Consider the following 25,571-nt stretch of genomic DNA (forward strand, 5'->3'; position numbering starts at 1 on the left):
GCCACCCCCACTTCATCCTCAAAGAGCCGTTCAGCAGAGTTGTTTCAGGAGATGCTGCCCTTGAACACTGGGCAGCATGCTGTGAACAATTTGCAGGGTACTTTGAGGATAACATAACTCATCTCTACTGAGTGCTACTGGAAGGAATTTTTTTATTTTGTTGCAACCAACAACGGCAGACCAACACGGCTACCTACCTGTAATCAGCTCTGTAGTGTCTTGAATGCCACTATTGCTGCAATTCCAGTTAAGGTGTCCAATGCAATGCCTTCCCACACTATGTAGGATTGATTTATATGGATGTGGTCTGATTATGTGGGCAGGAATCTTGCAGTGATGGGATCTGCTTCTCCTTCTCTTGACTCCTGCCCTCCTGTATGCTGAAAACTGAGTGAGGGGGAAGGAGAGCTGACTGTGGGGGTCTAGGGTGTGTGTGTGGGGGGCAGCTTTACTCAATGGAGTGGGATCTGCTGCCCTTAAAACAGGTGGTATTGAAACTACTCCTAAAGAAACCCAACCTGGTCTTTTTGCTCACTGTCCTGAATTTCTCCATGTGCAGGTATCTACTATTCAGAGGATTAAGGAAATAACTAAGTAGGTGGGAAGAGGAGGCACAACACTCACCTACAGAAACATCATACTGTACACATACAGGCTCCATCTGCACTATACATTTAAACAGCAGCATAGCTCAGCCTTGGAGAGGTGGCAGGCAGATGCAAGCCCCATGCTGCTGTTTCGGGCAGCACAGAGCTTGCAGGTGCCCAAGCCACTGTGTGGAGAGACATGTGGCTTGGGCGCGCAGCAGGCCCTGCAGTAAGTGCCACCCCCTGCAGTGTGGCACCCAGTGCTCCCTCCCCCCCCCAAGCTACGCCTCTGCATTTAAAGCAGTAATTTGTACCAATTTACAACAGCCACTTCCCCCAAAGAATCCTAGGAAGTGTAGCTTATTAGCGGGGCAGAAAGCTGTCAGGAGACCCCCATCCCTCGCCACAGAGCTACAGGTTTCAGAGCGGCTTCCCAATCAATCCCTCTTCCATAGGAACTATGAGAACTGTAGCTCTAAGAGGGGGGATTTGCTGTCACCTCTACTCTGGGCACAAACTGCAGTGTTCCCAGGATCCTTGGGTGGGTGGGCAAGCCGTGACTATTGAAAGGGGGCATGCCACTGATTTCAATGCACAGTGCTGAGGAGGCCACAAAGCCTCTGCTCAGCAACCTCTTGCTGAGAGATGCAGCCTATTGCAACTAAGTCAGGCTCCTTGTTAGAAGCGGTTGCAAAATGGCCGAAAACCAGCAACCTTCCTTGGCTGCCGGTTTACACATGGAGCTGCTGTGCTCCTTAGACCCGCTGCCTGCAGCCCTCGCGTAATCGGGACCCCGGTCAGCCAGACTCCCTTGCGAGCCGTTTTTGTTGTTGTTTTTGTTGTTGTTGTTATGCGGGGGGGGGGGGCAGCTCCCCGGCCACGAAGCTCCTCAACTGGCTCGCAGGGAAGCGCTTCGACTGGAGTTGTGCGCGGCGGCACAACCCCGCGGCCGAGTCCTCCGAGGCGCTCCTGGCCAGCAGGGGGCGCCGGCTGCGTCCGACCGAGCGTGGCTCCGCCTCCGCTGCTCCTTCGCCACCGAGCTGAGAGGAAGCGGAGGAAAGGACGGGCACGGGCCGAGCACCGACGAGCAGCGGCAGGGCCGGGGCTGCGGGCGCCCGGCGGAGGCAGGTAGCGTGGCGTGCGCGAGCTGGTAGAGAGCCGCTTTTTTTGGGGGGGGGTGGCTTGCTGTGGGCTAAGAGAGGCCGGGGTCGGGAGGAGGATCCGAAGCTCCACCGTGCAAACCCCCTATGCACTGGGAAGCCTTAAGTCTCACCTAGTTCTGTGTTGCTGTCGAAGGCTATTTTTTATTTGTACCGCCCCAAAGGGGCGGGTTGCAAGAACCCCACGCGTCCGTTTACTTGGGAGTGAAGGCTCCGTTAGGCGAAGGCTGCAGTCCTGTGCACACTTTCCTGGAAGGAAACCCCCGCTGAAAAATGCGGCACCGTTAATATTTATTTCCGAGTAAACAAGAGGGGTAGAATAGGGCTGGAGGTGTCTGCAATCGTAAGGTTGCTTACCTACTGAACTTACCGGGGCTTGATTTTAAATGATCACCTAGGAATCTGGCTGCAGCACCAATTGTCCACCGGGAAAGTTTCACTAATAGGATTGAAGTGTAGAAGCAATATATGATATTTTATGAATGTCATAGGGGGAAACTCTTTTTTTTAAAAAAAACAAAAAACAAAAAACCCTCCGAGGTTTAACTCCAGTTCCCTTCCCCATCGGAACTTGTTCAACAATCTGGTGATTAGACATGGACTAGGGGTAGATTCCCCCCCCCCTATTTAATGATGTGTTTATGCACAAATGGTTTTGGTTGTACAGATCTAAGAAGTAGTAACTATTGTAGAAGAATCTGTGAAGGAAGAGTATGGCACTATTCTCTTTTGTGTGTTTGTGGTTCACACCTTTTCCAGCGAAAATGAAGTTGTATGGTTCATCTCTTCCACACAACTGGACACCAAGGGTTTATGAGGTGAAGGAGAAAAAAGTGTGTATGGTGGTGGAGAAAAATACAGATTTTTGGTGGAGGAGGGAACACCTTCTGCCAACTTTTTGAGTTTTAATTATTAATTTATACTACAGTATTCTTGGGCTGCTTTTAAAGGCAAAACTCCTCTCAAGGCAGCTTGTAGTAAAATGCAATGAAATACAACTGTACACATAAGACCATCAGAAATAACAATACAACAGTACCAAGCCCCATCCCCTTACTACTTGAAAGTGCTTTTTAAAATAAAAAATGAGGGGTTGATACTCACATATTGATAAAGGTGCCATGGGTGCCAGCACAAAATGTATTTGATGGGCAGCAAAAGAAGAGGTAAGGATCTGGTGAGTGCTGTCATGAAAAAGGCCCTGTTTCTTATTATAAACACAATAATCTGGAGAACTGTAAACCAACTTTGGAAACAGCAGTTGAGAACAAGTGAGTCTTTACGGCTTTGCAGAACATCTGAAGTGACAGTGTCTGTTGGAGTGTAGGTGGCAATGGGTTCCAGAGATACGATGCAGAAAAGGCCCTTTGCCCTTAAGTGCTTGGTATCTTGCAGGTAGTCTAGTTATAGGGGAGTGGACATTTCCCCATTGTTTGGCAAAGGTGACCACTGCCTCCAATAAGAAGAGCCAATTCATGGCCAAACTGACTGTTAAATCTTTTGTTCCAGGGTATGCCATGACGGGTTGCAGATTGCCGCTTGGCGCTTTTAGAAATCTAAATGTTTGGCTTGGTCTCTTGGAGAACTCTCCTTATAAACTCTGCACACCCTGGAAGAGGCTTCTTTATTCTGCAAGCCAGCAGCAAGTAACGGCAATTGCCCCAAAACATTTATGTGTTTCTCCTTTAAAACACCAAGTATTTTTAACACCATTGCCCAAAAGTGCACTGAGGATTTCTGTATGTCTCAAAAGCAACAAAAGTTCTCGGAAGAACGCAAAACAAACTGTGCCAGAGGAGTCTGAGGAGGAAGATGAAAACAAAGAGATAAGTGATTCAGAAGATGAGTTTGAGGATGATTCTACTATAGTGAAAGATTACAAAGATCTTGAAAAAGCAGTACAGTCTTTTCGATATGATGTAATAATGAAAGCTGGTCTAGACATTGCAAGAAAGTAAGTATAATAATTTGTAAATAAAATAGATCAAAAGAGATAGCCAATGGTTTTCTTTTATGTTCCTTACTACTAAAGCAAGCTAGTTGTAGATTATCACCTGCCTTTTTCATCAGGAATAAAGACAGTGGAAATTTGTCACTTCTACCATTAAGAAATGCTTTCAGAAATTCCTACCAGGGTAGACTGCCCAGTTAAAATAATAAACAGGACCCTTTGAATTAGCAAATGCAATTTTAATAACAAAAGAAATCTCACTTTAAAACTTACCGAGGAGTCTGCACTTCAAAAATTCCTAACTTGCAGTCCAGTGACCTTGCCTTCAAACCTTAAGCTTTGCTGGCAGTATGATGTACCCAGTATTTAACTTTGGTTTAATATATGAAAGCTTTATTAGACTTAAGAATTACAACATTGATTCTACCTAAGGCCCTGTTCTTGCCTTTTGGACAGACATTGTGCTTCTAAATCTACCATGTTAGAAAATATATGTGCAGAAGTAGCTGAAGGTGTTTTACTAGCTATGTGTATTCTTGGTGGCTTTTTTTAAATGGGAATACTAGCAGTGGTTAATGTATATGTAAGAAAAATTAAGGATTCTTTTCATTTCAAAGCAAAGTGGAAGATGCGTTCTATAATGGTGAACTCAGGCTGAATGGAGAGAAACTATGGAAGAAGAGCAGAGCGGTAAGGTTTTCCAGAAAATAGTTTATGTCTTAAAATGACAAGAGGTTATATGTCAAAAACTCAAATTATCTTTAACTGGCAAATGCTTATCCACATTTTCTCATTCCACACATATTTATATTACTAGAAGAATAGATCCTCATAAAGGGCACACTTGTTGGCAGAATCAGCACCTAGGATAATGGTTGCCACCTGCTGCATCTTCACATAGTTACTAGGAAGTTTAAAACATCAAAAATAGGAACGTCCATGCCTATCCTAGTTGAGTGGATAATTTCAGTAGTTTGTGGATTGCACCCTGTCTTGCCTTGTTTATAGTACTACAGTCAAAGATGAAGAGCCATTGTGAAAACTCTGCCCTCCATTTTATTAGATCAGATTCAGACTGGTGCAGTAGATAGGCCCAAATGGGTCCCAATTCCAGTGGATCCATTGCTGACCCAACTTCATTTCCCAAAGCCCTCTTCTGGGGCCTTTTGCCAGTAACTATTGGCAGTAGCTTCCTAACCCCTCACAATTTGGGTGGGTGCCTCAGGGACTCAGGCCTCAAATGCCTGAAAGGCTGCCTCCTCTACAGACCCTCTTCAGTGTTGACATCGGTAGAGAGGGCCTGCTTGGTAATTCCACAGCCCTCAGAAGCTAAGGATTGGTGGCCTGGGAAAGAGCATTCTTTGGGGCATTCCCTAAGTTGTGGAAATCCCCACAGAGTTCATTATACAGTTTTCATCGTATGCTGTAGACGCACCTCTTTTTCCTGGACTTTAACACTTGAGATGTATATTTCAAAGACAACCCCCTCCCTATTATTATGATTGTAATTTGTTTTGGATTTGGGTTCCTTTTTGCTCTATTTTAAATGGTCGCAAGCCACCCAGGAACCTTAGGGCGGGCAGCGGGTAACAAATCAATTTAATAAAAATAATGGTGGCAGAGCCTATTGAAGCCGAGGGATTACATCTGCCTGTTCCTCACTTCCTCTTGCAGCACAGATTGGGGGTTAAGATTGCACTCTAATACTTCAATGATGCCATCAGCTTTTGTGGAACTACAACAACTTGTGCCACCGTAGATTAAGGACATAAAGCCCTGCTGCATCAGGCCAAAGGCACATCTAGTGAAGTATCCTGTTGTCAGTGGTCCACCAGATGCCGATAGGAAGCCCATACCAAAGGCAGGACCTGGGTTCTTCCCACTTCATTTCCCAGCAACTGATACATTCTCTGCCTATCCACCCCACCCCCAGCAGTCCTCTTTGAGATGCCACAAGACTCTTGAGCCATGGTCGCTTGAAAATCTCCATATTGTCCTCACTGCAGAAGCTCACAAGACAGTAGAGAGATGAAGCTGCAGCACTTCCATCATAGCCAATGCTCTGCAGCTCTGTTGGCTGCTTTTCTCCAAGGTCCCGAATGAAAAGTGCAGGGATCAAAATGCCAAGCAAGTTACTCAAAACTTATTTCTGGAGGCAAAATAAAACATGCTGTGTTTGTCTCCCCCACCCCACCCCAAATCTTCAGGTAAAAGTCGGTGATACACTGGACCTGATAATTGGAGAGGACAAAGAAACAGAAAGTGCCGTAGTAATGAGAGTTGTCTTAAAGAAGGCCTCCGACAAGGTCAACGATGAAAAATACAGAGTGGTGTTAAGGCGCTGGAGGAACTTAAAGGTGCCCAAGCAGGATGTATTTAAGTGAACTAGGATTTGCATGTGGCAGAGGTTTCCTTGTGAACAACTGTTGGTTATACAATATATGAATTTTGGTTAAACAAAATTCCTGCATTCTTTTTTAAAGAAAATAATATTTAAATGGGTATGCGATGGCATGATGCCACCTTCCTTACTATGAACATCACTTTGCCCGTGACTTTTTAGTTTGCTGCTTTTGTTCCATACTGAGGGAGAAAGCAATGTTTCTATGAAAAGATAGAACAAAGGAATAAAAGGGAAGGCTAATTTTAAATATTCTCTGCTTTTGTTTAAATGACATGACCCAGAAGCCCAAAACTAAACAACTTGAGTGGGAAGAAAGCCTGGTTTTTCTTTACTCATTGTGTGGTGTGATAACAGTAGCCAGTCAGTCAGGAACCTGGTTTTTCTTTTCTTTTTTTTTAAAAAAATAAGCCCAACCTGGTAGATTAACAATACAGCTTTCCATTTCCATGTGTAATCACTGAGCTGTGGTGCTGATGGTTTATGGTTGCTTTCCTTTTACATATTGTCTGGTGGTACCTTTTGTGAAATGTATTTTAGTATGCTGGCTGCTATGTTTACTAGAGCAGAGTTCCCTTACTCATAGGGGACATGGGTAAGATCAGGTAGGCCTAGTGCTTCCATGGAATGATTTGTCTCAGGAACTCCAGGGTCTATAGGGATTGGCTTAGCAGTGCACTGTGTTATAAAGCCATAGTCATGTACACTGCACATGAAAGCCCCATGCTTGTTCCAGTGAGAGTATGGACATCTTAAACATGTAGATTGCTCCATCACTTCAACCCAAGTAGTGGTTCTGGATGCAGAGCCCCCTACATACAAAGTGATTTCCTCTGCAGATGTATACAGAAGTCTACATGCACACTGGAACACAGCCGAGTCCCTGGATCAGACAGCATAGGTCTACAAATTTTAATGGGCATTAGCTTTGTATCACAAAGTACAGAGATTCTGTTTGCAGGCAACTTATTGTGTCCCATGCATTAATTTGGACATGCAGCTTAGTAAAACACCTGTAGAATTCAGTTTGTTTTCATATCCACTGTAGATTATGGGCTCACCCACACTTACCTTTTGCCCATGCTTTCTAGAAACAGGTTCACACTTTACAAGCAGTTTCCGAGCATTTTTTGTTGTTGGCGGCAGCACTTTCCCCATGAAAAACCACTCTTTAATGCCTAATTGGAATGAATGGCAGTTTGGGTTAGCTGCGGATTGTTGTTTGCTCTGATTCAGCAGGAAAGAGTGCGTCTTTGCATGGAAAGCACTTGGGAAAAGAAAAAGAAGCAGTGCTTTAAAGTGTGGACCTGTGCCTAAAAATACGGCACAAAAGTAAGTCTTGATGAGCCCTTAGCAACCAGATGAGGAAGTGCTAGAGGATAAAGAGAAAATCATGTGAAAATATAATGGTCGCCTTATCTCAAACACTCATGTGATATAGGAAATCAAAGCACATGATGCCACTTTAAAGGTAAGTATTGTATGTCACCCTAAAAATGCTTCCTCCCCCCAAGATTGTTATTTTTGTTAATACAGAATTGTGTCTGCCTTCAAATGTCATTTGTTCCCATGTGAATAAGAAATTCTAGTGTTAAAACTAGCTTAATAAAGTCCTTCAAAATATATGAAACAGTGTAAATGCATTCTTTGTGTCCTTTAAAGATTTATAAGGACTAGTAAGTTCTTGGTTTTCAAAATGATTGGTTTTATAGAGAGGAAGTAGACCTGTTTTCTAAACATGGACAGGGGCACAGATCTATAGCTTTTGGGAGGGAATTCCAAGGCCACAGGAAAAAGAGGGAGGTCTGCCAAAATTGGGTATGATGGGGGCTAAATTGGATCCACTAGGGCCAGAATATAGAGAGTAGTATAACAGCCGAGGGGACCAATCTGGGACCAATAGGAGGGGGGGGGGAACCAACCAATTTAGACAAAAGAAGGGAGTAAAAACAGCACCTGTACAGCTTTGGTGCTGCTGGATTGGGTTGTCTCCCCATCCCAGTAACCCTGTAGGATTTATAGTAGTGACATCCCTAATAGTTCAGAGATACACAGTTTTTTTTGTTTTTAGTGTGTATATTTTTGAGTTAACAAATAAGTAATTTTTTCTAACAACACACTATTTTCATGGTTCTTTTTGTAAGCCTTCCCTAACCTAGTACCCTCCATGTTTTGGATAACAACTTCTATAACCCTTGATCATGCTGGCTGGGACTTGCAGAAGTTGTAGTCCAAAACACTGGAAGAGCACCAGATTATGGAAGGCTGCTTTATGTTGTCCAAAGAAGTTGGCATTATTGGGTAGCACAACTACCATAATACCCAAACCCTTCAGCTTGCTAAATAGATATTATTATACAGAGAAATATAGACGTATCAGTTTGCCTTGGGTAAAAGGTTGGCTTGACTCTAATTAGGATGCAGGTAGTATATTCATGGATTATAGTTGTGTTATTTTTGGATGTTGCTAACTCCTAAGAAAAAAGTGACTATTGTCAACTAGTAAACTGTTTCAACAGGGCCTAGCCAGTTCTTGGCATTCAAAAGAAATAAAGAAAAGGGTTCGTAATTGTGGGAGAAATATATTCTTAAAAGCTGCTTTAGTGTATCAAATTTAATTCAGTTGCTACAGTATACATTTTTATTTGGATATATAACAATCTAAATAATCGCACAAAGGTATCAAATGAATGTGCTAAACCAGAAATAACTGGTATTAAATGATCATTGTCACTGCATCAGACAAACATCTGAGTCCAGAGCTCATTGCATAACCAATGTGCACATGGAGTTATTATGTATGCAGTCTGCCCTATTCAAGGAGACAGCAGATCCACAGACAGGGATTAGTTGAACTAAATGCTGGAAAGCTCCATGAGCATTTTAGAAATCCAGTGGGTTTGATCCAGAGGAAGTCACCCATGGTGGTGGTGGTGGTGGTGGTGTTGTTGTTTGGTCGTTTAGTCGTGTCCGACTCTTAATAACCCCATGGACCAAAAGTCCCATTTATTTAAGCAAATGGGACTAAAGTGGTTAACTTCATCTGGATCCAACCTACCCAGTGCCTCTAGATAAGAAAACCCTGATGATTTTATTTATCCCTGTTACGACTGCCAAAGAAAGAGGAAAACAAAAGCCTTGGTGTGATGTAGCCCTCCAGGAAAAGGGAGAAAGTGTTTTCACTGGTGTTTGGGCATACTGAATAGAAGCATACAATCCACTAGTGTTTACCTAAACTCCAGTAAATTCAAAAACAAAGAAAGGAGTTTCAAGTTAATTATTAGTTACAATGATTAAGGAAAAGTTCACAGTCTCCATGATATTGAAATCCTCTGGGTGACACTGTACTTGAAGTTATAAATATAAAATCAACATACAATGAAGAGGGCCCTAGCTATATAGAAGTCCAAACAATCAAATATATAGATACATATAATATTTAATATTTTGAACTTTTCAAAGGCTGCAATCATTTTGCTAACAAAAATAATATGGGCTTAAATGTTTTTGTACATTCCTCAATTCAAGTATTTTTTAAATATAAGTAGTGAGAATAACAGGTAATAGCACCATATTCTACTGATACAGGGCAAGATTCTATTTCACAACCTATGCTTATACCAGTAGCTTTTATACCAAGAAGTCACACTGAAGACAATGGAATAACTTAGATGACTAACAACTGAAGTATTGGTACTATGATCTTAACACATGTTAAATAATGCCATGATCATAATCTTAACTTTTACAACCATTCAGCAACAAAATGGGAAACCTTTAAAGAAAATTGTAATTTTTCTGTTCATTGATTTTGTAGTACTTCACTCTCCCAATATTCAAACTAATACAAGGAGTAGCTGTAATTAGTACAGAAACTGTCTTGATTCTCTACTCTTTTTCAAAGAGTATGGCACTTCAAAAACTACAGCTTTGAAAAATTAAAAAATTAGTTTCCAAATGACTGATTAAAGGTACCTACAGAAACTGTTTTAAAGAGCACGAGACTACTCACTGCTAAAATTAAAAATCAATTAAAATTTTAAAAACTATATAATTTATTTTCACTGATGATTATATTTAAATGAGATTCTGCTGGAATATCTGTAATAATGTATGATTCTTTGCTGTGTTCAGGTAGGTAGTAAGGGCACTATCAGTCTACATACAGGCATCCTGAAATGGAGTTACATCTTTTCCCACAATATGCATTCATTTCAATAGGTTCTTCTAAGTGACATTCCCACTGGATTGTCCTACACCCCTTTTCCCCATCCCCACTGTATTGCCCATTCCCGTATGTGTTAGAGCAACATTTTTCTTATCAGTTGCTCTAATGCTGAGTAAATATTCTGAGTATTAGTCTAAAGCAGTCTGACTGATGTCTTAGTCCGCTTCTAAATAACTTAGTGGTCAACATCTTTGGAAACTAAAAAGATCCCATCACTTCTTTGCTTTCTTGGCTTTTTTCAGTATATCACACTTTTTTCTATTGGGACGCCTGCATCTTTCATCAATGCTTGGTATACATTCATAATGCCACACTTCATCCATTTTCTCAACAGGATAAACAGCTTCAACATAATGACGGATTAGTCTCAGTCTGACAGGATCGAGCTGCTTTTTGTTACAAGCCCCTGAATGGTTGTATTGCAGTCTGAGGTTATCTGAAGTAAACAGCTCTGGAAAAAGTCTTACAAGAAGTCTGGCAGCAAAGTTACCAACTGAAAGGCTCTGCTGTACTATTTCTCTTACTTCCTTGTCAGACAGCAGATACAGAGAAGGCACAGGAAAGTCTGGAGGAGGAACAACAAGTTCCTCAAGTGGTATCTTGCAAAAATCTTTGTTGCTTCTTTCCGGAGGCAATGGCGGTCCTTCGAATTCTTCTTTAAATCTTTCCGGGTTTATTGCATAGGTCAAAAATTCTCTCCTTTCAGGTCCTGGCACATGGACCTTTCGCTGCAGTTGGTATGTGCGTCTTTGCTCTGTATCTCTTCGACGACATCGCTCATCGAGTTTTCCAACAAATTCCAATGTCCATACTCGATCATTCTTAGCTCTCGGATATAGCATTTGCACATAATGTCGAATTAATTTAATCCTAACAGGATCAAGTTGCTTCTTACCCAGTGATCCACTACAATTATATTGCTTCCTTAAGTTTTCATGGGTAAACAGTTCAGGGAATAAATGAACTAGCAACCGAGAAGCAAAATTGCCAATTGACAAACTGCTCTCATATATGTTCTTAAGCTGTTCCTTGCTTAACAGGTAGTCTGGAATAGGGACATCAAAATCAGGAGAAGGGATATCAAGCTTATCAAAGTCTATAGGCACAAGCCAAATCTTTTTTGACCTTCTGCCTGGCCTTTCATATTCAAAATTATCTTCCACTTTTATAATAGACACATCATCAGGCAAACTAGAAGAATCATAGCAATCCTCTCTCATCTGTTCACTCTCACTGTCATCCATATACATGCTTTCAAGTTCATCATTTATTCGCTGAACACAATGCTGCAACCAGGCCTTTCTCTCCTGCATAGCAGGAAAATAAATCTCTGTGTACCTGCGAATTACCTGAAGTCGCTGTGGGTCAAGCTCTTGTTTCCCACATTCTCCATAACAACTGTATCTCTCGGCCAACTTTCTGTGATCAAAGAGTTCTGGAAACAATCTATGTAATAAAAAGACACAAAACTCTCCAGGAGAGGAAGCTTCATCTAAAAATTCATTTATATCCTGAGCATCAAATACCCATTCAGAGGCAATGGAACTACTCCTGTCCATGGGCAGAGCTTCATCCTCCTCCTTATCATCAATAACTTGATCAGTCTCATAAAAACTGGAGGACTGTATGTCTGGCTGACTATTTTCCATGTCTCTCTGTGCCCAAAAGCTACTGAAAAAGTCATTGACCTGAGGCAAACACTCTGCCTGCCAAACTGCAGGATTCTTCACAGAAGGATAACAGACTTCTACATAATTTCGGATGAGCTGTAGATGAAGTGACTCAAGTTTCTTTTTGTTAAGATAGCCACAGGTACTACAGGTCCTGCTTAACTCATCCTCACTGAAGAGCTCTGGAAAAAGCTGTACCAGTAGTCGGCAAGCCAAATCTCCACCTGATGTACTCTGATCCATGATCTGTTTGAGTTCTGAGGCAGTCAGCTGGTACTCAGGTGGTGGCCTGAATTCTGCTACAGCATCTGTGGGGCTGACATGCTTTTTAATTCGACTGACTTCTAGTGATAACAAGTCTACTTTGCTGTGAAGCTGAGTCATGTTGGAATTCAAGGTATTAAGTGTGTAAAACATTTTTTGTATCAAAGAATATATATTTGGGTCGGACTCTGAAGCAACAGGTGTGATAGTACTCGTATCTCTTTTACGTTGCTCATTCAATGTCCGAAGAGTGGAAGGACTGCTAGGATTAACCTTTTCAAACAACTCATAGGAAGTGAACTGCTCCGTTCCTGGCAGATTTTTCTTCTCTGTAATTTTGTGTGAGATTCCATACAGAGGTTTCTTATATGATGGCATGATTGTGTTATTAACGGCTTCTTCTTCACTGAGCCACGTTATGCTAGGATTCTTGCTCTTGTTTAGCTGTTCCACATCTTCCTGAGTAGGTGATCCATCTCTGTGCATCAAGTTCGAAAGAAGGCCCTTTCAACGAACAAATGTAACATTAGTACTCAGATTAGTTACTTATTTATCCTTAATGAATATAAAACATGATTTACTTAATTGTAAACACTAAATTAATTTAACACAATGCTGTCATAGGGTTGGATCCAGGCTATGTTAGTTGCTTCCACCTATACGATGGGTTGGAAAGGGGATGGAGGAGTTGGAGGGGATGGGAAACTTTCCCTGTGTATATATTAGGACCCAAACTTTCATGTCTAGGAGCTGCTAAAATACTCAAATCAATAGCCTTTACTTACATCAGAGTTCTGAAAATATTGCAGCACATGTATGCATAAGGACCCCCTACATCAGATTCACTGGTCTGGATTCCAAGTTTGTTCCTGTCAACAGGAGGGAGGGTCATCTTTCACTGATTCCTCATTCCCTCTGTAGACTCTTATGCCCCCTTTCTGGAACAGTGGAAGACTGCAGGGGGAGTGTGAAATCAAGGGAACTGACTACCCCTTCTGCCAAAGAGATCCTCTGCTACATCTAAAACCTTCAGTCTGTGAAAGGCATAGTTAAGTATTCAACTAACAACGCCCAGACTGAGAACCTTGTGATGCCCAGATTGAGAACCTTTCACAGCCTGCTCACTTTCCACTAGGCACATCTGAAGGAAAAAAACTGTTGTAAGAGAATGTGTGTACTAAATAATCTACAATATTTTCTGATAATGCAAATGGAAGCAATGCCAAAAGAGCTGTAGCCTATAAAGTGTTGACATTTGGAAGAGATCACAAAAGAAAACATTTCAGGCACTATTTTATACCAGTAGTTCACATTATTTGGGTGTCTTCATTAATTCATTATAAGATGGATATTTCGCAAACATATTTTGCTTTGCAGCAGCAACAGCAACATAAATTTCAATACTAGAATTTAAAAAATGAAAGAATTTACACTTTAAAAATCAGAAATATTTTTTCACAGCTTGCTGTAGAAATATTAATTAGTAAAAGGTAAAATATACATATTCAAATACTATCAAGGCAATTAGGCAAGAATTGAGTACTCCATCTTAAAAACATGAAAACCTCAGCTTTGAGTTATAATCTTACTTTGTAAAGCCACCTTGTGAGGGCTTGGCCCTAAAAGGCAAAATAGAAATAACTTAAACCCTAAGTGTGCCATCTATGGAATGGAAGAGTTATTTTAGTTCACATAAGGTTTCTGGTGGAAGGGGAGCCAATTTTCCCTCAATCGCCCCCCCCCCCCCGGGCTCCCTGCCACACTGTTCTAGAAGGCTCTCCAACTCTCCAGAGCAGATTCTTGGGGAACAGAAGGGGCTACAAACGGAGGGAATCAATGAAAGTACAAAATATCACCTGGGGAAAAGCTCAGAAATAGCTGTTTGGGTTCTGGCTTAACCTTGCTGGACTGAAGTGCAAATGTTTATGTAGACTATTTTAGATGAAATCCAGACAAGAAACCATATTCATCAGTAGCAAGGGGGGAAAAATGAAATTGGTTGCGACATCTTAAATAACTGGTTTAATAAGCCATGAGTTTTTACATGCAATGTCAATTTCATCATGTCCTCAGCTGACTTCACACATCTGTTGAATTTTGCTCTTTAAAAAACAGCTGCCGCCACCTTGTTCCTCAGAAAATCTATTGATCTCTAGGGTGCATGTTTTCTCTTTGTTTGTTGGTTTTTGGCTAAATAGTGTGCTTCTTTGCTTTGTGGCAGCCTACAATTTCCCAAAAATAAAACACCCAAATGAGTATTTAATATTTTGGAACAAAGATTAACTGGTTTGACTAAATTCATTTAACTGCTTGTCAATCTGAAATGGTTAACTACAAGTCTAAGCAAGATGTGGTTAATATCCATATGTAAAGGAATCACCTCTTGTGTAAGGCCTCTTTTTTTCAGACTTGGTAGAATTTCTTGGTGGCTTCCTGAACTATCACAACCAAACAAGGTCCGTTTTCGTTTATTGGTGTCTTGCAGAGAAGTCACTAAACCATCCAGCGTGTTTTTTTCAGGTCTTGATATTACGGAGCAGTCTAGGACTTCATCTTCTTTGTCTGTTTCTACTTTCATAATATTTTTGATAATAACTGATGAAAGAGAAAAATAGTACCAACTGGTCATTGACTGGATCTAAATTATATATAGGTAGCTATTCTGGAGTTTCATCCCATTCTGCCCCATTTTTCATGAGGTAATCAAAATGGTCTCCTGCTGGGATGAGTCATTGTGCCATCCTACCAAAGATAATGGAATTCAACAATCTAAAGCTCAGCAATGGGCTACCTCTGGTCCATGGGTCAAATTAGTCCCAGTGGGGTCCTAATTTGACACATGAGGCCATTTCCTCCAAACTACATTGATCTGTCCCACACTTGACTCATATATGACATCAGAGGTGGGGCAGGTAAAGACATGGCTGCAAAGGAACATTTGGGAACCTCTAAGGTGCTCTCCTGATTATTTCTTGCCACATGAGGCTGGGATTATTGTTTTCAGGGACTGCCTGCATTAAGGAGTTCCTCACTGGTAACTCCATAGTGCAGCTGGTCTTTGCCCAAAACAAGGGTTGCTGTAAGCACTAAATGGAACTTATAGCAAGCTACACAGGGAAAACCTTCCTTAGCCTACAGGGTTTGAAATGGGGAAATTGCTTCATCAACACCATGATGACATAAAGTGATTGACGCCCACCAACTTGTCAGTGTGGCCGTGAGGGTTGGTGTGGCAGATCCAGTTCCCCACCTCTACTATAGCTTAAAGGTCACCCCACCTTCTCTTGTTATTAAACACAGTAACCCTAGTTTCACTGCATTCGGAATGTAAGAGCTTCACCGGAATTAAAGGTTAAAGAACAAGCCAGAGAAGTGGACAAAAACAGGCAGAAGGAAATTAGTGGAAAGCAAGGTGTGATAAGATTATTTCATTTGTTACAGTATTTGTTATAAAAATGTAATTTTGGTATGGACTATATTCAAAAGCATTTTAATCTAATGAGAAAGTAGATTAAAAGGCATAACATTACCTTCAGCATTTTCTTCATCATCAAATAATTCATCTGAATTCATATTCCGTACTCTAAAATAAAAGAGATAAAGAAATAAGTAAAAAGCCTATACAGCTTAGAAGAGACATGTCATAAGTGTAAGTATGAAATGAAGCTTTAAATATAATGGCAATAACTTAGCAAAGTAAGTAATTAAAGTAATTACTAATAATAATTACTAAATTGATGAACAAAATAAAACATTCTTTATTAAGGCAATTTATGGCACACTTTTAATTAAAAAAATCAAATCAGAGTCATTAGATTGTTATTGGATTCTATGAACAATGTTGGCTTCTAAAGTAGCTGTTTTCTTTGAAGAGCACACCAAATGGGTTAACACCAACAGCAGAAACTAACAAAACATCAAATAGCTGCTGGAGACCATTTAATGCAAGTGGTTTAAATTCCAACTCATTTTGAGCAATTAGCTCTTCATTAGGGAAATGTCAGAAAAAGGACTAGCTCATACCTATTTCAATTATTTATGTGACTAACTCTGGAAAGAGTCACTAGCCTTCTAACCCCAACACTGTAGGCTCCTTTTAGAGCTACTCATTTTAATTGCAACAGATGCAAGTACCCCAATGAAGAGGTAATTGCAAGAAACACATTAGGATTAATGTCACTTTGATTAATACACTTGTCTCCTGAATTGTTTCTCTCTCAAAAGGTAAAATAAAAAAATTCCTTCAGTAGCACCTTAAAGACCAACTAAGTTTTTATTTTGGTATGAGCTTTTGTGTTGGTCTTTAAGGTGCTACTGAAGGAATTTTTTTATTTTACTTCGACCCAGACCAACACGGCTACCTACCTGTATCTCAAAAGGTAGATCTTGAAATAAAAAATGTCTGCTCAACAGCCAACTGGCAATATCAGATTTTCCCTGTGACATCATAAACCCCTAACTGCGAGGCCTTCTATTCATAAACATGAAGAGATAGTGACAGCATCCATGTGTGTTTGAAGTATTGTGTTATCTCCACAGTAAGGACCAGCAGGACATAACTGGCCACATGGTACGCCTGAGGTGGTGTGGTGGTGGGTGGGTAACAGCAAGGACTGTATTCTCCAATTGTGTGTTATGCTACACCCCACCAGCCATACTATACCATGCTCCCATGGCAGCTATTTCGGTACTGTTTCCCACAGCATGGTCTCAGTGCCCAGTGGTCCAAAAACCTGATCTACACTTTCTTTCCCAACAGAAACAGAGACCTTTTTATTTTTCTATTCATAGAAGTAACCCAATGGGAATGTGTGATGTTCATGTGAGCTCATATATATGGCCAGTCTCTTTCTTCCTTTCCCCTCTTAAGTTGGCTTTTTTGTGTTCCAACAGAACAGGCACAAGAAGCAGTGAGATCCAGACTGTGACCAGTCAACCCCATCCTGGCTTCTTTCTTTATACAGTATTCTGACTTAAAAGTGGGAGTGCAGGTGAGATATGCAAGTAGGGTTTAGAACTGTGCTATATCCATGGTGCACTTGTGGCAGTTACTACCTACCGTACTTAGGTTATTACCCCACTCTTTCCTCTTACGGTATTAGTGGGTGGCATAGAGAAGCAGCACCACTCACCTAGCCTCCCTCTGGCTAAGTCGCTGCTGCATACCAGGATGGAGAGGGGCAGCAGCACAACAGCAATGAGGTCATGCTAGTACAGATGTGTTGGCAGAACCAATCTAGTGCTCCTGCTAGCATGTTTTCACAACCTCGCCACCTATCTGTTCCAGAGTGAGGCCAGGTCAGCATCATAGTCCCACTACTGTCTTATAAAGTTAGGTGGCTTTCAGCTTGATCCTATTCACGGCTGCTCAGAAGGTTGCCCCACTGAATTCAATGGATCTCACGCCCCACATTAAGTTGAAATTCCCTCCAGAGGGCCGTCTTGTTTACACAGTAAAAGCATATGCAGTTCTGCATTAGTGTCTGGCCACTCAGAAGGACAAATTCTACTAGGGCAAACAGAGACCGGTCCAAATCTATTACTGAGATTTATTGAGAAATTCAATTCCTTGTTTTCTAACCTCCATATCACACAATAAATTGTGGCTGTAGTAGCAGATTTGTCAAGGTGGGGGTGTACTTCTACATAGACAACCTTTACATGTGTCCTTTTTTTTAACTGCAAGAACAGTTCTGACCTGGATATTTAAAGATCAACGAGATTATATACTGTAATGTATGTTTACCATTTAAATACACATTCAATCTGAATATCATGCTAGGAAACTAGACAAAAATATGAGATTTTGTAATCTATATTTTATTATCACGATATATGAGACTCACAGTCAGTTGGGTGCCTCTATATCCAATAAGAGTAATTGCACAAACCAACTTACCATTATAATCTAACTATGTGAGGTGTAGCCTTAAAATGGCCATGGATCCTTCCCTGACTTCTGCCTGCCAAAGACAATTGTCAGCACTGTCACATTGTTGCCTTACTGCAGGATTACAATGCAACAGTAACTGCCCAAATTATTTGTAAGAGTTTAGATACTTTGCGGGAAAAGGTTTTCCTTTTTAATACGTAGCAAAATAAGAGGCAATGTGATCTAGCAGATAGTAAAATACTGAAAATAAAAAAAATTCCTTCCAGTAGCACCTTAGAGACCAACTAAGTTTGTCATAGGTATGAGCTTTCATGTACATGCACACTTCTTCAGTAAAATACTGATTTAGGAAAGCATTGAAGATACACCACTGCCACAAACTCATGCAGTTTTTGCAAATCCTAGCCTAGCTTTACATTATATATGGGAATTAGGTTGCCCTAACTTACAGGACAGTAGCATCTTTTGCTTTATAAATGATCAGCAAAATACGAAGTATGTGAGCTCAACATTGTAAAGTGTGTGTTAATTTGGATTTACGATATGGTTGTAACAACATTAAGACTGACACCATCAGATAGTTGCTGGTGGGTGAGCCCAACAGGATTGACCAGGTACTGTAGTGGCAACTGATATTAAACCAAACCCTCTCTGATGTGCTGCCCAGAAGATGAAGGCAAAAAGACAGAGATGGTAACTCACGGGTGTCAAACACAAGGCCCGGGGGCCAAATCCGGCCCGCCAGACCTCGTCATGTGGCCCGCCGAGCGCCCCAGCCAGCGGGACCCAGCAGTGGGACCTTGCTGCTGAAGCGCCGCGCCAACAAAGCGCCGACAAACAGCTGGGGCCGGGGAAATGCTTTTTGCCCCTGGGTCCCTTCGCACTCTTTTCTGGCGCTGAATCAAGGCGGCGACCCCCCCCTTCCCTTTCTTTCTTCCTCTCTCTCGTTCTTATTCTTTCTTTCCCTCTCCTTCCTTCCTTCTTTATCTCTGTCTTCTCTCCCTCTTTCTTTTTCTTTCCTTCTTTATTCCTTCTTTCCTACTCTTCTTTCTCTCACCTCTTTCCTTCCTCTCTCCCTCCTGCTCCCTCTTTTCTTTCTTTCTTTCTTTCTTTCTTCCTTCCTTCCTTCCTTCCTTCCTTCCTTCCTTCCTTCCTTCCTTTCTTCCTTCCGTCCTTCCCAACTTTCTTCCTCTCCCTCATTCTTATTCTTTCTTTCCCTCTACTTCCTTCCATCTTTCTCCCTTTCCGTCTTCTCTCCCTCTTTCTTTTTCTTTCCTTCTTTATTCCCTTCCTTATTTCCTACTCTTCTTTCTCTCCCCTCTTTCCTTGCTTCCTCTCTCCCTCCCACTCCCTGTTTTCTTCCTTCCTTCCTTCCTTCCTTCCTTCCTTCCTTCCTTCCTTCCTTCCTTCCTTCCTTCCTTCCTTCCTTCTTCCTCCTCCCCTCCCCTCCCTCTCCCTCTCCCTCTCCTCAGAAACATAGGATGCTGCTTTATACTTCTAGCCCTTAAACCCTGGAACCAGGAGAGCAGCTTCAGTGAGTCAACCTCAGCCAGTCCCTTTGGTGAAGGGTGGTGGCTCACTGGCAGAACATCTGTCCTGCATGCAGAAGGACCCCAGCATCTCCAGGTACTAGTAGCTCTGCAAAGGTCCTGCATGAAACCCTAGCGAGCCTCCACCACCCAGTGCAGTTACCAAAAATCATGTTTCAATAAATTGTACAATAATTGTACATTTGAATATCTACTTGCCATTATTCTGACTATGTTTCTGCTTTCAGAGCTAGTTATTACTTACATTATTACAAAAAACAGTAATAATTGAATGCAGTGACAATAATTTATGATAATAAAGAGTGGACACATAGTCCTACAGATACAACTGGCCCTTTGAGGGTGACCAAACTGCTGATGCGGCCCCCGATGAATTTGAGTTTGACACCCCTGTGGTAACTACTCCTGTAAGCAGCAACCACTCCTACTTTGCTTCCCTGCATGTTCTCTTTCTCTGAGCAGCATGGTGATGTGATGCAACAAACCCAATCCACACAGCAGTGCTCCAAAGAGCCCTGTCTCTACCTGTGACCACTGCCTGGCCAGCCTATACTGTAGCTAAATAAAAAAATTCCTTCAGTAGCACCTTAAAGACCAACTAAGTTTATATTTTGGTATGAGCTTTCGTGTGCATGCACACTTCTTCAGATACACTAGAAACAGAAGTGTCAGACCCTATATATATACAGAGGGTGGTGGGGGTGGGTGGGAATGGGAGATGGGCTGATGGGAGTGGTAAACCTGTAGATGGGTGTTAATGGCTGCTGATGGCAGCAATTAGTCCTGGGCTGAGGTGCTAAAGAAAGCTTGATCATGCATAATGAGATAAGAATCCGATATCTCTATTCATCCCAGGTGCTTCCATGGTTTTAAGCTTGGTAATGATTTCCAATTCAGCAACTTCCCTTTCCAGTCTGTTCCTGCAATTTCTCTGTAATAAAACAGCTGCTTTGAGATCTTGTATAGAATGTCCTGGGAGATTGAAGTGTTCTCCTACTGGTTTTTCAGTCTTATGGTTCCTGATGTCAGATTTATGTCCATTTATCCTTTGGCGTAGGGTTTGGCCTGTTTGTCCAATATAGAGAGCTGAAGGGCACCGTTGGCATTTGATGGCATACACAATGTTAGAAGATGGCATACACAATGTTAGAATATAGAGAGCTGCCCTTCAGCTCTCTATATTGGACAAACAGGCCAAACCCTACGCCAAAGGATAAATGGACATAAATCTGACATCAGGAACCATAAGACTGAAAAACCAGTAGGAGAACACTTCAATCTCCCAGGACATTCTATACAAGATCTCAAAGCAGCTGTTTTATTACAGAGAAATTTCAGGAACAGACTGGAAAGGGAAGTTGCTGAATTGGAAATCATTACCAAGCTTAAAACCATGGAAGCACCTGGGATGAATAGAGATATCGGATTCTTATCTCATTATGCATGATCAAGCTTTCTTTAGCACCTCAGCCCAGGACTAATTGCTGCCATCAGCAGCCATTAACACCCATCTACAGGTTTACCACTCCCATCAGCCCATCTCCCATTCCCACCCACCCCCACCACCCTCTGTATATATATAGGGTCTGACACTTCTGTTTCTAGTGTATCTGAAGAAGTGTGCATGCACACGAAAGCTCATACCAAAATATAAACTTAGTTGGTCTTCAAGGTGCTACTGAAGGAATTTTTTTATTTTGCTTCGACTCAGACCAACACGGCTACCTACCTGTAACTATACTGTAGCTGTAAGCCACTTCCTTGCACACACTTTCTCTCTGGGTAGCATCAGCCAAGGACGACCATTCCCTACTATGACTCCACCCAGAGAGAACAAATATGTGGCTGGCAAGCGTAGCTTGCTCCCCTGCCCCTTAGATGAAAGCAGGAGGACAGGGCTGTTGCTGGGCGCCTTCCTCTCGACACTCCAGAACTTTCCCCCAAGAGCAGGATGAGTATTCTGCTTGCAAGAAGGACTTTGTATTTGGATGTTGCCTGAAGAAGAGAACTACGAGCTCCTCCCTAACAACCCAGGGCAGCGGCAGGAGGAAGGTGTTGCCATTCCTGCAGAAGCCATGCCTGGAAACTGGCCAATAAGACCAGGATCGCACCAGGCGCGCGGGAACTCACAACTCCCCTCCCGGCTTTGAAATGCGCGAGGCAGCGCTCTGGAGTCGCGGGGTCACGTGGGCACCCCCTTCCCCAGATAGAATGGAAGAAGGCGGGGGGGGGGAGGCCGATTCACTCATCGCCCCCCACCACCCCCGCCTCCCTTTGCTTCGCCAGCTTTAGCGCGGAGCGGAGCCCAGATTCCACTGAGGGAAGGGCAGGCGGCAGCGGGCACTGGGAGGATAGGCCTCACGGCTCGTCGCGGAAGCCGATTCCGTTGCCGAGCAGGGAGCAAGGTTTCCAGGCAACAGGAGCTGGCGGTGTGTGTGCGCCGCGTCGAGAAGCAGCTGGGGAAAGGGGAGAGCCGGCTTGCGAGGCTACCCGCTCACCGAAGCGCTTCTTGGGCCAACCCTCTTTTTGGTAGCGTGCCCCGCGGGCGGCTTGCGACTGCAGCTTCCGGAATGCTTCCACCCCCCACCCCCCCTGTCCCCGCGCCTTCGCCGCCGCCGCCGTTCTCGAGAGCTGGTCTATGTGGCAGCTGGAAACGGGGGGCAGAATATAACATCCAACTCCCCCTCCCCCACTGGAGATGGAGGCGCCCGCGTTGCCTGGCCGTTCTCCCGCGCGAGGAACACAGATACAGTATAGGCTCCGAGGGGGAGGGGGGCGGGGAGGCTGAGGAAGGACCGTGTTCCTTCTCCGAGGCCGAAGTAGAACTGTGGGGAGGGAGTTGGCCAACACACGCGCGCGCACACACACACCTGGGAGGGGGGGAGATTGGGGGGAACTGGTTTTCCTATCTAGAGAAAGTTGGGAAGGGGCTTACCTGGGTCCTTCTTAGGCACTGTGGGGAAAAGAGGGTGAGGGCCCCCCTTGGTCTTGGGTGGGTGTTTTATAAGAGCGGTCGTGGCTGGCTCCCGTGTCTTCCCCTCCCACTTAGCTCTTTGTGTATGTGCGTGTGTGTGTGTCCGTGTGCGAGAGAGAGAGAGGGGGTCCGCGCGCTGCGCTCTCGCGTGACGTGACGGGACCGTGTGTCATTTCCGCACAAGGACACTGAGCCCCGAGGAGCTGCTGCTGCGGCCACCCGGGACAGAGAATGTGCATGCGGGTGGGGGCGGGGAGGAAGAGGAGGTGGGGGAAGGCGGACTGATTAAGTCGGGGCACCACAGCTCGCGCGCGAGACAGAGAAGGCGGCGGCCCTCTTCGTTCCACACGCGTACTACGCATACCCCTCCTCCCCCCGCGCGCTTCTCAGCCCCGCCCCCTTTCCCCCGTGGCTGTGCCTGGTGGAAGGAGCAGTTAGTTGCAGTCGGGTCACTCTCGCGCTCCTTCCCTTTGCCCGCCCTCCCGCCGCTAGTTTCCACACTAACGGCCACTCCACAAAAGGCAACGGTTAATAAAACGCCCACATTGCCCTCGTGAGGTTTGCCGGCGATACCGAAGGTGGAATTTCCGGGCTGCGAGAGGAGAGGCATCTGAATTAATTGTTCAATTTATTTGTCGTCTAATACAGGACCATTCTGGGCGACATATACAGTATAGATAATTAGCGTATATATTATATATGGCCCTCTAGTTGGTCATGGAACGAACCAGAGGAGCAGCGACCCTGGAATTAACAGGCCCAGCACCTGCTGCCGCCACTGCAAGATGTACACGTTGAACCCATACTTAACTGGACAACTTGCCAAAATAAAAACTCCATCGCAGTCGCCTTTGACTTTGAAAGAAGTTTCTCAAGAGTGATTGGAGAAATGCACATTGAAAGGGACAGAAAAGGTGAATTCTTTCTAGACTGCCTGGGGGCTGTCTCTGGGGTCTCAAATTTCAGCAGCACCCTGCCTCTCAACTTCTATTCTTCATCATAGTTGCAGCGCCCCCAAGGTCCACTGTGACCTAACCTGTCGCACTTCCCTACATCGCTTCTGGGGTTGTTCAAAATCACAAAATATAGTATATTGGCTAAAACGCAGACTGCTTAGGACTGAGGGGATGCCAGCATGCTTCATGAGCATTTTAACTAAGAGGAGATTCACTGAAATTAATGAAGTTAATTTAGTAATGTTCATTAATTTCAGGGGGTCTATTCCAAGTAACTTCGTTGAATATCACCCAAGGTTTCCTTTCGAAAATGGAAATATCCAAACTAAACAAACGAAACACAATTTATGACAAATTCTTCTTTGGCGATCACTTGTAGCTGTGTAAGATTGTCTTCCATAAACAGTTTTATAAAAATGAGTCCGTAAGTGACTTTGGAGGCCAATTCTGGATCCACAAGTCCTTCCACAGTGGGGACATTAGTTTCCGGGCAGGAGTTGATCATGGTGTGGATTTGCCAAGCGTGCCTTCCTCTTAGCATGTTTCTCCCTTGCGTCCTCTGTTCGAGTGTCTTCAAAACCCATGACACCTTTGGTAAAGGCTGTTCTCCAACTGGAGCGCTTGAAGGCAAGTGTTTCCCAGTTGTCAGTTTTTATATTACATTTTTAAAGATTTGCCTTGAGACAGTCTTTAAATCTCTTTTGTTGACCACCAGCATTACACTTTCCATTTTTAAGTTCAGAATAGAGTAGTTGCTGTGGAAGAAGATAATCAGGCACCCGCACAACATGACCAGTCCAACAAAGTTGATGTTGAAGAATCATTGTTTCAACACTGGTGATCTTTGCTTCTTCCAGTACACTGATATTAGTTCGCTTGTCTTCCCAAGTGATGTGTAAAATTTTTCAGAAACACCGTTGATACAAGCAGACAATAAGGGGTTGGGGTGGGGGAAAGAGAATTTGAGGGGCACATTCATAAAAACAGAAAAATGCCAACAAAATTATTAATGTATCTGTTTTCACAATAGAAGATGTAGGGCTGGTCCTTGTGCGTGAACTTTCTCAGGATAGGAATCGGGTGACTTAGATGGTTTCAGAAGCAACTGTGCTATAGGCACATTCACATTAGTTTGGACTAACATATGGAAGAAAAATCTGCTAACATCTCTCGTATGCATGATGGCTGAATAGTCAAATTGGCTGAATATGACCAGGCAAACTGGTTTGCATATGTTTGGAAAACACCAAACAGCAAGCACAATGTAAACTCAGGTATGTCTTGATCTGATTTTGCCTTAAAATACTAACATCCTAATTTGCAGAAATTAATTATTGGCAGAATTCCAGCTGCTGTTGCAGTTTCTCTCACCCCTGTGTAACAAACCACCGGCAGGAATGCTGCCTTCCACATGAGAGCTATTCAAGGTAAAGGAATCCCACCTGCCTTTGCACTGTTAATCAAATATGTAATTAAAGAGTTAAATGATTTGGGTCTTAGTTCTGCTGTCTTATTTGCTTACCTGAAATGCTTTACATTATGTTTAGCAAAAACACATTTTTAAAGTAAAGCAAAAGTTTGCAAACCAGACTCTGCTTCAAAAATGAGAAAACATTTGCCAATTTGAACTCCACCTCATTTCTTACTCTAGAGTGTTGGCCTCAGGCACTGTTCCCATTAGGGGACCCAAGCCCAGAAGGGACCCTGCAGGCCTCAGCTACCCATCCTGGAATGCAAGTATACCGTTCCTCTACCAATTCTGATTGGAAATGGAATAAAAAGCACTGCAATTTCAAATAGACTATGCATAGTAAGTTTTGCACACTTGTTCATATACAAAACAAAAACATTTGGGTGTGCTTTGAAGTGTTTTCAGTTTCCATTTTCATGCCTTTGATTCAGAAGTTACTATTTGATGCTTTTAAGAAACAGCTCCC

General features: G+C 43.0%; 2 protein-coding genes across 3 annotated transcripts; one reads left to right on the top strand and one right to left on the bottom strand.

The window, feature by feature from the left end:
• The first annotated feature begins 1,601 nt into the window (after positions 1-1,601).
• MTRES1 (mitochondrial transcription rescue factor 1) lies at positions 1,602-7,729 on the top strand. Of its 2 annotated transcripts, none has more exons than XM_035109296.2 (4): positions 1,602-1,715; positions 3,257-3,701; positions 4,316-4,388; positions 5,906-7,729. In XM_035109296.2, exons 2-4 carry the CDS (start codon positions 3,265-3,267, stop codon positions 6,080-6,082), a joined length of 687 nt encoding a protein of 228 aa, XP_034965187.2. In that variant the 5' UTR covers positions 1,602-1,715; positions 3,257-3,264; the 3' UTR covers positions 6,083-7,729. The 2 variants fall into 2 exon arrangements, with proteins under 2 accessions (XP_034965187.2, XP_034965188.2); XM_035109297.2 differs by having other exon boundaries at positions 1,619-1,711.
• A 60-nt stretch (positions 7,730-7,789) lies between these two features.
• Positions 7,790-22,838, bottom strand: BEND3 (BEN domain containing 3). Its single transcript, XM_035109295.2, has 4 exons — positions 22,640-22,838; positions 15,792-15,844; positions 14,642-14,856; positions 7,790-12,765 (listed from the first exon to the last, which is right to left on the bottom strand). The coding sequence occupies exons 2-4, from the start codon at positions 15,832-15,834 to the stop codon at positions 10,540-10,542; spliced, it is 2,484 nt and encodes an 827-aa protein (XP_034965186.2). The 5' UTR covers positions 15,835-15,844; positions 22,640-22,838; the 3' UTR covers positions 7,790-10,539.
• Between the last annotated feature and the right edge of the window lie 2,733 nt (positions 22,839-25,571).

The sequence above is a fragment of the Zootoca vivipara genome, chromosome 3 (assembly GCF_963506605.1).
Source record: "Zootoca vivipara chromosome 3, rZooViv1.1, whole genome shotgun sequence".
Taxonomy (NCBI): Eukaryota; Metazoa; Chordata; class Lepidosauria; order Squamata; family Lacertidae; genus Zootoca; species Zootoca vivipara.

Coding starts and splice junctions, on each gene's coding strand:
- MTRES1 (XM_035109296.2), top strand. CDS start 3,265: ATGACGGGTTGCAGATTGCCGCTTGGCGCTTTTAGAAATCTAAATGTT. Junction 3,702..4,315: donor GGTCTAGACATTGCAAGAAA/GTAAGTATAATA, acceptor TTCATTTCAAAG/CAAAGTGGAAGATGCGTTCT. Junction 4,389..5,905: donor TATGGAAGAAGAGCAGAGCG/GTAAGGTTTTCC, acceptor CCAAATCTTCAG/GTAAAAGTCGGTGATACACT.
- BEND3 (XM_035109295.2), bottom strand. CDS start 15,834: ATGAATTCAGATGAATTATTTGATGATGAAGAAAATGCTGAAG. Junction 14,857..15,791: donor TGATGAAGAAAATGCTGAAG/GTAATGTTATGC, acceptor CTCTTTCATCAG/TTATTATCAAAAATATTATG. Junction 12,766..14,641: donor AAAGAGGCCTTACACAAGAG/GTGATTCCTTTA, acceptor GTTCGTTGAAAG/GGCCTTCTTTCGAACTTGAT.